At 35.0% G+C, this 14,670-nt stretch overlaps 1 protein-coding gene across 1 annotated transcript in view; it reads left to right on the top strand.

Moving 5' to 3' along the window:
• LOC138692735 (uncharacterized) overlaps positions 1–14,670 on the top strand; it is a 141,743-nt gene that overhangs the window by 114,923 nt on the left and 12,150 nt on the right. The window contains exons 15-16 of the mRNA XM_069815927.1: positions 10,366–10,550; positions 14,419–14,620. Coding sequence (XP_069672028.1) covers positions 10,366–10,550; positions 14,419–14,620 — 387 coding nt within the window. The remainder of the gene's footprint in view (positions 1–10,365; positions 10,551–14,418; positions 14,621–14,670) is intronic.

The raw sequence follows: 14,670 nt of genomic DNA, 5'->3' as shown, positions 1-14,670 counted from the left end.
TATATTTGTAATTTCAAAGCAGAATCTAACTATATATTTTAAAAATATTTTTTCCTTGGCAAAGGCGTCTTAATGAGGAAAAATCTAAATTTCTCCATTTCCATAAAAAGTAAGAAAATCTGTTTATATGTCAATATAAACTTTAATTTCTCAGCATCAAAATAAACCATGATTTTGATCATTGGGTGAAAGAGTTTCGGAGCTACAACAGTTTAAAGTTGCAAATTTTATGAAAAAACGATAAATTTAAATATTTTAAATTTAAGCACTATGAAGTTCTGATGCCACAAACTTTGCACGAAGCATTGTATCGCAGTTCTCTACGTACAAAAAAGTTTTATTGTATTTAGAAATTGTAAGGTCAATTTTCTCTATATTTCGTTCGATTTGAGATGGAATAGCTCATAATGAAGTGAACGTCAAATACATTGCCATCCTTCTTCCAGTAAGAGTTTTCACTCTCCAGCTCTAATTTTTCTACATGCCTACAATATTCTTCTCAATTCGCTCTATTAATCCAGGAGAGAGTTTTAATGCTAATTCCTCTCAGTTTACTGAGGGACTAATCTCTGGTTACATTACCACGGATTAGAACTTCTGGCCTGTTCCGCTTTCATAGAATTTTTGTTTTTAAAATCTTATTGTTCTTTTCGGCGTTTCCTAGATATCTAAATCACCAATATGCTCAACGGTAAGTTGGAATTTCCTTTTATTCCAGGAGTGCACAAAATCCTACTGCAATCATTACCACCACCACCACCACCACCACCACCACCATCACCATCATCATCATCATTATCATCATCATAATCATCAACTGCATAGATTTGGCCTCTTGATGTGTTCCAGTTTCACAAAGTTTTGTTTCATTTAAATTTTTTTCTCTCCATAGTTTTTAGGCTGTCGGTATTTCGGTTTTCAATAAGCTTGCAATAAAATTAAATATTTGTACTGAATGGTATTCTAAGTTCCGCGTCGTAGGATCGTGGTGTAAGGATCGTGCCTATACTCGCGTTGCGGAATGAGCGCTGGTTCGACTCCTCAGGGAGGAAGAAATTTTCTCATGATATTGAGGAGATGGGTTCAATAACAGCGTAAGTCGTTTATCGCTGTTAATATTTAAAACATATTTATAGAATGCTTGGACCCTTCTCTATATGTTCTGTAACTGTCATTTCTCTATTCCACTCACAGATGGCAGGAGATGGATTAAAATGTAGTCGCGTGCTAAACTATTCTTGCAAAGAAACGTTTCTTTTGTTTAGTTGTCACTGTCCGCGCGCATGTTCCATTTAACAATGGATGCATGTATGGAGAGTGACAGTTATTCTTCCTCCGAAGAAAGAATTATTAATAATGATCATAATAAAATAAATGTAGGAGTGAAACGAAAGGTAAATATAACATGTGGAAAAGAATTATTGCCAAAATGAGAAGGAATAAGTTAGTGGAAAAAATTTGCCTCAAATGCAACAGGGTAAGAAGTCGCAGCCAAGAAGTTTAAGGTTGTTACATCATGCTGTAAGAAAAGGTAGGTGATTCTTGTTCTATGGAAATATCTATTCACACACAAACAAATGTATACTTTTTAGAATAACATATAATTTTATAATAACAAATATCAAAATCTGATTAATTATTATTCAGTCAATATGGCTTAAGCATTACATGAATACAAACAACTTGTCATCGGATTGCAGGTTATTCCATTAGGCCGATTACGGGCAAAAACACATCCCTTCTGTTCAACAACTCGCGTATGATGATTAGACTCGCATGATGTTATACGAGGGCATTGGACATTTAACGAGAATTCCAATTGCTCCACGAAATTAGCTATACATGCTTTTGATAATATTATATTTTAATTTGTATAGTTTTAGTATTTTAATGATTTTATTGACAACACAATACATCTGAGATACCATACAAGGGATCTACTTAGCATGGCTAAGCACATTCACATTGTTCTAAAATGAATTCGTTTTTAATTTTGACAGGACAATTAATGTTGATATAGATAATATAGTCACTATGTCATACTTCATTCTAGTCAAGGCAGTTTTAAAGTAAGCTTGTATTGTAATTGATTTTAGATGATACTTATATTTGTACCTGAAGATGCCCCATTAGAGGCGAAAACGTTTGTATCAAGATTACATAGGATGTAACACATCAATATTTTCTCATATGTTTTTTTTTCATATGTAATGTAATGCTTAAGCCATATTGACTAAATAATAATTAATCACATTTTGATATTTGTTATTAACACGAGGCTTAGCTGAACATTTTCCAACATGAATTGTAAATTATATAATTTTATGGTAGGGTTTTTTTTCGGACGGATACGGAAGGAGATATGCATTCTTAAGACTTAGTAAATTATATATATATATATATATATATATATATATATGTGTGTGTGTATATATATACCTGTATGCAGGAAATATTTACTAACAGTTCTACAGATATCTGAACTGTGACTGCGGACGGTTCAGGAATCATTAAATACAGGTAGCCTGTTGCAATGGTTTCCAAACTTATTATATTAAAAAAGGCGCAATTTGTTTTTCAAATGTAACAGTTACATATATTACATTTTTACAGGTGCAGTGTTGGAGGAAAGACGAGCAAATCATCACACTTGTCCTAACAAAATCAGTGATGACGTGAGGGAACTTTCACAAAAACACTGGTCACATTTCCCTCATAAAGATGTGCACTATATCCGTTCCAATTCCAATAGGAAATGCTTTGACAATCCCAAACATACTGTGATAAAACTCTATTATGCTTTCAAGCAATATTGTTTCGAAACTACTGGGAAAACCCTTTCCATGAAGTACTATATTTATCACAAATAATGGAGAGAAAATCGTACGTATCCTATTCTTTTACACAACCACGACCAGATAAGTGTGATTTTTGTACTGAATGTGAAGTTCTCTTACAAGTTAAACCACATCATGAGTGTTTTTTGAGGTTTCACATTCATAAAAAGAAAGTGGAGGGATGTAGATCACTTAAAGACAAATATTTGGAAGACGTATCTGGAACTGCCAATGACAGTGTTTTAGTTTCGGAATTCGACTATGCGAAGAATCTCTCTAATCCTAAGCTAAATGTCACTGCACAGTTCTAAAAGAGACAATTGTGATTATATATTTTCAATGTTCATTGCCATAATGATGGTCGATGCCGATTTTATTTTTATATTGAGTAGAAGTCGAAGAAAAATTCAAACACAGTGTGTTCATTTTTGCATAATTTCTTAATTCAGTGCTTAGAAACTTTTAAATCGAAACTTGTTCTGTTTTCAGACTCATGCGGCGCCAAAATAAGAATTCTGTCGTTGTTATGTTTTCTGCATGACTATCATGGCTAACGATTGAGGTCAACACATATTTCCCCGTTCACGACCATTCGTACAATCAGTGCGATAGAAATTTTGACTTATACGGTTCCTTACTGAAGCGTGCGGAAATTATAGAGGTCCCTGATCAATATCTGAAAATAAAAAGAGAATGCAAACAAAAACCAATACCTTTCGAGGCAAATAAGGGGAGTCACTTAATTGAAGATTGGGCAATGACCTTGATACCAGTGTTTTTTTCAAAGTGTCACGTGGCAAAAGATATAAATTCAGTATCCAGAAATTTGTTAGGTTACATTATAATAAGGGCAGTTTTTTGACAACAGTTGCAAATTGAAGGACTTGAGTTGGTGAATATATCCAGACCAGGTGTCAAATTTTGTAAACATACAGATGTTCTATCTCTTACCAAAAACCTGAAGTCACAAAATGCTGACTGACTTTTTAATATTCTCAGCAATATATCTGAGAATGGATCTGATAGTGATAGTGAATGAGGTGTACTCAGACTGTTAGTTATTGCAAGAGTTATCTTTAATAATATCAATAGAATATAAAATTGTTGGTTTACATCAGTCATTTCCAAGTCAATGCTCTGTGGCGTCATAGCGAGCTTCTCTCGTTCTCGTAGCAATCCAGGTAGACTCTATCGAAGATCCTATCGAAGCAGTGGTGTATGGCAAACCAGTTTAACTTATCGTTTACAGCACCTAATAATAATATATTAATGTCTCAGGAACGAAACAGGTACACGCTACTGTACTTGAATAATTTTTAGTATCTTTCTGATATATTTAATGTACTCTAAGTTCTTGAGGACATAGTTTTAAACTAAACTATATTACTGGTGGCTTGGACTTTTATTAAAAATCGTTTGTGTCAACCCAAGCTAAATCCAGTTATTTAGTAGGTAGGCATATTTTACTTAAGTAGAAAGTCACCTGATATAACCTAGATATCAGAACTAATTACATGTTTTTAAATAATTTTATATCTCATTTTCTAGGTTGAAGATATAAGTGAAAATGCAAGTAATTGCACCAGCACTGAAATTTATGCAAAGTGTTCCAAAGTAACTATTTCTGTTGGAAATGAAGTTGTTTATCAGCTCACAATCCTAGTAAAGAAAGATTGAGGAAATTAAAATGACTTAAAAAACGGCATGTACAAAGTAAAGTATCCTCATTTTCATCTGTAGGAGAAAACAGTCGTGATTCTCAGCTTGCGGGTGGAAACAGCGACCAATTAAAAATTATTGTGATAAGTTTGTAACTGCCGTAAATATTTCGCACACACTGTGAAAATTCAAGTGAATTTACGGGATCGTAGCAAGACAGGAATGTGATACCCAAAGGAACTGAAAACTGTAGCTCTAACGATGTTTTTAAGTCCTAATGTTTATAAGTTTATGCAGTACTACAATTGTTTACAACGTACTTAAGACAAATGACAGAAAAATGGCAGTACTCTCCTGCCCCAAATTAATTTATATTTTCTGGTCTAAAGTTGAAAGTGAGCAATTTAAGTGAGATAGAGAAATATTGTCTTAATTTCAGATGAAATGTCATTTTTTACTTCATATCGAATGATGAAATAGAAGGATTACGTAATACAAGTACTGTACAATGAAGTGTGTAATCTATGTTTGGCATGAACTGGTAGATCTACAATGTAGATTCTACATATTTGCAGTTGCTTCATAAATGAATGGGAATTTAAGAAATGAGACAAAAGTCATTGCCCGTTTAAGTACGGTATTCCTTGCATACCGTATATAATGTGATATGTAAATATAATTTGTATTATTATTACGTTATTATAATTACTACTACTACCACTACTACTGTTTTTTTCTATTATGTATAGTAAGTCTAATTCTGTACCTGATACTATTTCATTTTTGTATTTCTTTGTTTTATTGGTAGGAATAGCAGGCGTGGTTTTAACACGACTGCCGGCACGGCTTCATAATAATCGAAGGAACCGAGATATACTTTCCTTTCTGTATATTACTTATTCTCTACATTGCACTATTAGACCTATATATTGAACCAGAGCTAGTAGCTCTGACAATCCACGATTCGCCGCAGCTCCGAGCTCGGCTCTGTCTGTTTCTACGGGCCTCTCCTCCGGAAGGAAAAGCGTGCTCCGACGTCACAACTCAAACCAGTTGGAAATGACTGGTTTACATTATACCTAAGAGTGTAATGTAGTCTAATAATCCTATAATACAAAATATGATATAGTTCTATGCAAAAACAGCGTTATTTTCAATTTTCATAATTGAATTATTTTGAATTAAGAGTGTTTGAGAATAAGGTTCTTAGGAACCTAAGAGGGATAAATTACAGGAGAATGGAGAAAGTTACACAACGCAGACATAATTAGGAATATTAAATCCAGACGTTTGAGATGGGCAGGGCATGTAGCACGTATGGGGAATCCAGATGCATATAGAGGCCAAAGGGAAAAAGACCTTTAGGGAGACCGAGACATAGGTGGGAGGATAATATTAAAATGGATTTGAGAGAGGTAGGATATGATGATAGAGACTGGATTAATCTTGCACAGATTAGAGACCAATGCCGGACTTACGTGAGGGCGGCAATGAACCTCCGGGTTCCTCAAGAGCCATAAGTAATAAAGTAAGTAAATAAGTATTATTTTGAATGCCAGTGTATTTTACAGTGTAGCTTACACACGGCTAAAATTAAGTAATGTATTTACATATTTTTTCGAGGTTTAACATAGCTTTTTATGCATATGTGCCAGTTCTTTCCTAGCCTTCAAATTTCAAATTGATATATCTCAATAAACTCTTTTTACTAGGTACCTACGCTGTTATTGCATCCAGCTCTTCAATTTATGTCGGGATATGGGACCGTTGTCCACCCAGCATCGTAATGAATTTGAAAAGCTACGATAGGTACCGAAATCCAGTTACGAAAATTAGCTATCACGACTGAAGGGACATGGTGCTATTCACACGATACACCAGTACTGATTGCATGATCGTCCACCTCTGCTGAGGCATATAGACGTGAGGCCAGCAGTAGGTTGGTCGGCCTTGGACTTTCATGGACTCTCGCGCCACGGATGATTATTATTATTATTATTATTATTATTATTATTATTATTACTATTTACCTTACATATAAATGACTTTTAAAGAACCCGGAGGTTCATTGCCGTCCTCACAGTAGCTCACCTGAGCAAGATTAATTCAGTCTTTGGCATCATATCCTACCTCCCTCAAATCTGTTTTAATATTAACCTACCACATACGTCTGGCCTCCCCAAAGGTCTTTTCCATCAGATCTTCCTACTAAAATCTATATGCATTTCTGGATTCACTCTTACGTACTACATGCCCTGCCCATCTCAAACGTCTGGATTTATCGTCCCTAATTATGCTAGGTGAAGAATATAATGCGTGCAATTCTGCATTGTGTAACTTCCTCCATTCTACTGTAACTTCAACCCTCTTAGCCCCAAATATTTTCCTAAGCTTTTTATTCTCGAACACCCTTAACCTCTGTACCTTTTTCAAAGTCCAAGTTTCAGAACTACACAGAACAACCGGTAATATAAATATTTTATAAATTCTGACTTTCAGCAGACTTTTCTGAAAGACTGAATGACAAAATCTTCTGAAGCGAATAACAGCATATATTTCCCGTATTTAATGTGCGTTTTATTTCCTCTCGAGCGACATTTATACTTGTTAATGTTGCATCATGGTATTTGAATTTTTTTCACCTCTTCAAGGGATATATTTCCATCTTTATATTTCCATTTCGTACTATGTTCTGGTCTCGAGACATAATCCTATACTTTAATTTTCGGTATTTGCTTCCAAATCAACCTCATTATTTGGCTCAAGTAAAATTCGCTTGTTTTTTCTAATAGTTTGTGGATTTTTCTCGTAACATACGAATATTTATGTCATCCGCATAAGAAAGCAGCTGGTGTAACTCGTTCAATCCCAAACCCTGTTTTCCTGGACTTTTCTAATGGTATAGTCTAGAGCACAGTTAAAAAGTATAAGTGATAGTGCATCTCCTTACTTTAACCCACAGTGAGTTGGAAAAGCATCAGAGAGAGACTGATCTATACGGACTCTGCTATACTTTTCACTGAGACGCTTTTCAATCAATAGAAATAATTTCTTGGGAATACCAAATTCAATAAGGAACTTCTTTTTCTTCTTCTTTTTCTTATTATTATTATTATATTATTATTATTATATTATTATTATTATTATTATATTCTATATTGTTCTATTCTAACACGTTATCCCCGTACTGGTTCAATTCCACCTCTGTTCTTTCTCGGTATTATAGGATGAAAAGACAAGTATAAATAAACTTATTTTCGCTACGGGATCATACGCAATACATAGACATCCTGACTTCTTAGCTTAAGCGATTCTGAGAAACAACAAACACTTTATAGAACAAGGACAAAAGAGAGCTGCCACTACATAATGAAACCTCAATTTGGAAGGAGAAGAGAACATTATTGTGTCGTTCAGAGTAGCCCTACTAATAGTAGACAACGAATTTCTGTACGAGTCACGAACACGTGTATAGCGAACACTATATTATGAAGAAAGTGTGTGAAAAATCTTCAAAAAAAGGGGCCAATGCCAAAGTTCTACGACTTTTTTTACTGATTGAAAACCAATCGTCAAATCGATTCTAGTAATACTACGCTCTAATGAAGATAAGTTCACCAGTAACGGAACCAGCAATACATGTACAGGATGGGGCATGGGAACCAAGTGTTTTTTTAAATGGCTTGTACTCGGTCATTATTAAAGGGAGAGACGTGCGGCATGTGACAGTCCATGCCGTGGCTCATAGCATTTCAACTGCAGTCGGCATCATGGAGCAGTGGACGCATGTTTGCGTATGATTGTTTTGTTAGAAATGGCGAGTCAGTGACCTCGATATGGCGTGAGTTTTGCTACAGATTCAATATTAATCGCAATGATTCTGTTCCCGTGCGTGACACAATCTTATGTTGGGTTAAAAAATCTTAAAAAAAGAATAAATCGCCCGGCCCCCAACACAGAGTCCGTACCTCAGAAAACTTTCAGTCAGATAAGAGATACTCCGCAGCCAGGCCGCTCTGCTCGAAGACATTCAGCTGCTCTTGGAATCGGTAAGACGGATTTTGCATGACGATTTACATTTACACCCATACAAGATAGGCGGTTTCAGCAATATGGGGCCACGGCGCATATCTCCAGAGCGTCAATGGCAGTTCTTTGCCTCCTGTTTTCCAATCGTCTCATTTCGAGATTTGGTGATGTTCCATGGCTCCCTCGGTCCCCTGATCTGTCCACGTGATTTTTTTCTATGTGGGTACCTAAAGGCACGTGTTTACGAGGATAAGCCCTGAACATTAGATGAATTAAAGGACACAGTACGTCAACACATCACCCAAATCAACAGAGATCCCCTGGAAAGAATAGAGGCGAATTTTCGTCAGCGCCTTAAACAGTGCGTCAACAAAGACGGACATCACATGCCAGATGTAATTTTCCGCTCATAATTGAAATGGTATGTTCTCACAAACGTTGTTATACCAATAAAATGTGTTGAAAACCAAAACTAACTGTTTTATGATTATTTTAAAAACACTTGGTTCCTATGCTCCACCCTGTATAATTGAGGGCTTTGCCGGAAGAAAGACGGATAGACCTATACGCCCTTCTTCGGGAAAGCGGTTTAAAATATAGTGAATAATTAAAATAGCGAAATGTTGTTTTGATTGTACTGTACATATCTGCAGGACAGGGCTGCGTCCGTGTATAACATTTTATTCAGGAGCGTTTTAAAATCTTAGATTGCATGTATCTCAATTCGCCATATTGACGTATACGCCCTTTTTCCGGCAAACCCCTCAATTTATCTTGAGGTTCAACGCAAAAATTGTGAAAGGTCGCAGTGCTGGGCCATAGTGCCCCCTCCCGAAATTCCATTCTATTCCAACATTTATTTATCGTCGCCAAACATCAAAACCCAAACAGTATAGTGGAAACAAATGCTCAACTTCGCTTCTCGACTAATGTGTGATGTGCTGATGTGATATGCTGGATGACATACAGATAGGTCCAATTACTTTAGACGATCATGTGGATTGATCAGATTATTAGGGGTTCTTGCAACGTACATTGCCAGGACTACTAGAGGATATTCCTTTGGCTACATGGCGCGTTAGCATGACGGAATCCCTTTTCATTATTTGCACCGTGTAAGGGCTCATATCATTGATTGGGACAGTACCATTCTCTGGCCACCAACATCTCCAGACCACAAGTCCTTGAATTTTTATTTATGTGGATGGATGAAAGGTGAAGGTATGAAAGATATAATTATATCACATACGTATTATATGACACGACACGAACAACTTGCTTGCGTAATGGATGCTGTTACCGGAGTCAAGGAACGTTAACGATTATCTGCGACGAGCAACAAGACTTCTCGCACAAGTTGACAAATGTATTGAGGTGGACGTGGAATTTATAGAATATATTGTAAAATCTTTGTCACTTTAACAAGAAATGAGATGAAATAAAACAGAAAAACAAAATTTTTTAACTTTTACATTGAAATAGTTGTACCTCACAATCATTCAATTATAGACCACACATTCGTAAATGACCACTTTTGTTAAAATGTCCAATATTATGATCTCCTAGAATATTTATATTTTCCTTAGGGTCAACTGTAGACCTATGTAACATAATAATTTATATAATTATTGTATCTTTGTTTGGTTTGTATATTGAAAGTATTGTTCATTTTGCAATATGTAATGAACTTCAGTTGACCATTACTTCATTGTCAAAATAATAACATGTGCTGAAATATTTGACACAGCATTGCACTTCATAATTACAAATGAAAAATATAAATGTATTATTTTATGATGTGTATATTTTTCAAATTCTACTTTTAATATTGCGTAAACAGATCCGGAACACAAAGCGGCAGTGGAGTTGATTTCCGAGTTATGGCATACACGAGTAGTTTTCCGCAATTTGGAGAGACCTATAGGAGAGGTGAACATTCCCCCTGGTGTTCGATATTGTGTACGGGGCTTGTTCCTCACTACACCCGAAGGCTATAAATTCATAGCACCATCACCACTTAAACAGGTAAAATGAATCTGGATGGTTCTCTGGATTTTTTAGTGTAAAACTGATTGGAAATTAGATCCACTTTTACCCATTTTGCACTCAAGATACTGTTAATGGCTAATTTGTAATTGTATCTTATAAATGCAAGATTTTCCGTGGATTTAAAGGAGTAAATCACTTGAATTTTCATTTTCTAAAATATTTCAGTTGCACACTATTTCCGTAGAAAATTACGATTAACTTAAACTATTTATAAATACAAATAGTTTCCTTATTGTAATAATTGTAATAAATATGTATTTAAATTTGGTTATAATTAAATATAAATAGAACATAAAATAAAATAAAAAATATTTAGGTACCAATGTTGATACCAGTTCCAAAGAATATATAAAGGAAAAATGGTTATTTCCTTTCTTTAAAATATTAACAATTTGAAATATCTCGCACTCCAGTGACAATAAAAATTGATTTTTCCGAATATTTACAGAAATATTTTAGAATGTAATGAATAGTAAATTAAGCATTTTATATGAATATTCTCATCTTTTGCTGTTCAAGTCTGATAAAAGAATATATATGTTGTTGTTATTTTCTAATGCTAGGTATTTGACAATAAAGTCATTTGACCTCTTGCACTCTTATATTTTTCAAAGATATTGTCATGGCAGCCGCTGAAGCACAGATTTTGAGGTGTTCCGAACCCATTTCTTGATTTGAATTGCACAATGGGCTGTTAGGGGACTGATAGGGGAGAGTCGGGTAGTATCGGACATCGGGTAATATCGGACAGTGAGTTTCTTTCATCTACCACGCGATGATAGTACCTGATTGACATGGTTACGTTTCTGTGAAGTCGCATGCGCATAGAGATACGTAACCATGTCATTCAGGTACTACCATATGGTGGTAGATGAAAGAAACGCACTGTCTGATACTACCCTATGTCCGATACTACCCGACTCTCCCCTATATTCCAATTCTATGCAGGTGCTTGGTCATCTAAATGCAGCTACAGACGATTTGCATGGTAAATCGGGAATTAACTGTGGATTATGATGCAGAGAGTTCCATTTTTTCCCTTGAGATTGTATTATCAAATTTTGTTTGTTGAAGTCTAAGTATGAAGAAGAAAAAAAAATATATATATATATATTATCCATACGAATAGAACAATGTAGGTATAGTGATATGTGGAAGGAGAAGTCACGAATAAGAAACGTGATCTTTTTATAAAACCTGTAGGCACCAACTTTTAGGGCCTGAAAGATAGATTCAACATACAGGCATATATGATACAGTGGCGGCTTTTTGCCTAGGACCAGGTGCGGCAAAAAAGAGAAAATATTTTGAAAATAGCAATCAGAACGAAAAAAAAATCTCACTTATAAGTTGTGGTTTTCGGGGCGTAACTCATTTACTAAAAGCCTGTCCCCATAGCATAAAGCTTTGCTTTGTAAATATTTTACTTCATTTATTTTGACCATAAAACTGAGGAAGACGCGACTAATTTTGTGATACTGAGGTTTTCGTGCAAATACAATATAAGGTTCAAATTAAAAAAAAATAATGTTTTTAATGTAGGCCTGCGTATGTTATTAGATTTCAGGAAGTTACATATCAGCATTTTTACCTCAAATGTATACAATATTTACAAACAATCAATAGAAATAAACAAAAAATAACACTCTATAAGGGTTGTTATAACTTTGTGATAGTACAAAGGTCATCATCATCATCATCATCATCATCATCATCATCATCATCATCCGTCACGAATTAGGCCTCTGTAGACCTATTTCGGCCCCATCTAGCGATCTTCTAAAGGGTCTTCCTAACCCCACTACTGGACTACCTAACGATAAGGTTAGTAACCTATCTTAGGGAAAACTACATTACTTCCAAGCTCAGAAAAGCAGTATAAGGATAGTACAAAGGTATAATCGTAATAGTCCTTAAATTCAAAATATATAGGCATATCCAGACAAATGTTAAATTCCTGAGTCAAATTCATACCTACAACCCAAACAATTAAAGTTCTTTCGGTATTTTGAAAGGTCTTGACATGTTTCATCACAACTGATACATTGAACCCATATTTCACCATGCTTGCCGTCCTAGAAATTTTGTGAGCAAGATTCGTACAAAATCATTAGGCTTATCATTCGGCTTTTCTTTAAGCACAAATCTTCTTTCTTTGGCTCTTCAAGATGGTGCTGTTTCGTTATCTATCTCTTTTAACTCACTTGAGAGGTTGGAAATTTCATTCTCATTGACTGCTGCTTTGGTTTCTTCTGGTTCTCGTCGAACGTGACAAAAATGACTAGCTTTCTCTGCGGTAGTTTTACTTTGTTTATGACATACTCAACTGCATGTTCCATATTATTAATATTGTATTTCTTTCCACATTTTATTATCTGCCATCTGTAATATTCACAGCTCAATCAGCACCCGTACTAAAATTATGTTACTGAAACAAAAGCTGATCTGATACTACAGGTACTGTACAGTCCTTTCGCGCTTCCCTCCAAGCCGACTAACTCACTCGCTCTCTTCAGGTAGGGGAATAGAAAGTGCACATTGCACAGACTGCACAATGTGCGCGACTGAACAATGTGCAGAGTTTTGGCATGCCTGGTGTAAACATCATTCAAGGGAAGTATAAACCGTAAATCTACGGTATGAGTTTCTGAACCTAACTTAAAAAAAAAACTGGCTAAATATTTAATCGTCGTTTAAAATTGATTTGTTTCAACCCACGAATTTCGGATCCAGTGGTAAGAATGGTATCTACTAGACCACCGGGAACGAATTGCCCAAGGAATTGTGAATTCGCTAAAGGAATCAAATATTACTATTTAAGAATTGATGCCGTCTAAACAGCTCAATAAATCCCTTACACACCGAAACATACACTTGTAATCACACAGAAACTTAAATTTGACGACTATAGGGGTTTCAAAATGTGTACTAACATTGAAACATAGCGTAAATATGCTCACCATTACAGCAATTCGTCTGTGCAGTAGAATGGAGAAAATAAATACGGTATACACTATAATTTCAACTACCGTAATAGAAAATATGTTGTCGGCGAATACTGATTATTGGATATAGTTACTATAGCCCATTATAAATAACTTTTTAAAAATATTTGGGTATTACTGTGTTTTTATTCCATTATGACTACTGAGTTATAAAATTTATTTAAATTTACTGAGCCAAAAAGAAAAAAAGAATTGTATCTGTTGTAAATTTGTATAGTAAAATAATACAGATATATTGTCTGTCATGTGATGTTAAGATGACAAATTTGAGCTTTTCCAATATTAAAAACTCTTATTACAGGCTATTGTTACAGCAATATATTCCAAAGTAATAGCTTCCTTTTGCATTATTCGGTAATAATAATAAGAGTAATAATAATAATAATAATAATAATAATAATAATAATAATAATAATGCATCCTATTTATACGCGATGAATGTAGAGGTATAATATTATAACATAGGGAAGAGTTGGGTAGTATCGGACATCGGGTAAAATCGGACAGTGAGTGTCTTTCATCTACCACCAGATGATAGTACCTGAATGACATGGTTACGTTTCTGTGACGTCGCATACAGAAACGGAACCATGTAATTCAGGTACTACGATCTGGTGGTAGATGAAAGAAACTCGCTGTCCGATATTACCCGATGTCCAATACTACCCAACTCTCCCCTAAGCTTATTAGTTATTATAAATATGTCGTTTAACCATACATTATTCTGTATTGACTGAAAATGAATTTGAACTTTTTTTTTTTTTTTACAAAACGTTATGAACTATATTACTGTACAATAATATAATAATATCGTGTGTGTATATTGTTTCTATTTCCAGTATTGGGTTTTGGTGGAAGATGAAATTAAATTGGCAGAACCTCCAAAAGATCTCGATCCAGATCATTTCGAATTAGATTTTGCTAATCCAGCAGAAGTATACCGCAATGCAGAGTTGTCGACACGTCCTAAGGGCTTCTGTATTAACTCACAGTCCTCATACACCAACGAAGAGGACAGCAGTGAAAGTACAGTACCTGAAGGTTAGTTATGAACACAAATGAAGCTCTTATATATAAATACAGTATCAGCT

Source organism: Periplaneta americana, chromosome 17 (genome assembly GCF_040183065.1).
Source record: "Periplaneta americana isolate PAMFEO1 chromosome 17, P.americana_PAMFEO1_priV1, whole genome shotgun sequence".
NCBI lineage: Eukaryota > Metazoa > Arthropoda > Insecta > Blattodea > Blattidae > Periplaneta > Periplaneta americana.
Note: the sequence above shows the minus strand (reverse complement) of the source record. Positions and strands in the feature narration are given on the sequence as shown.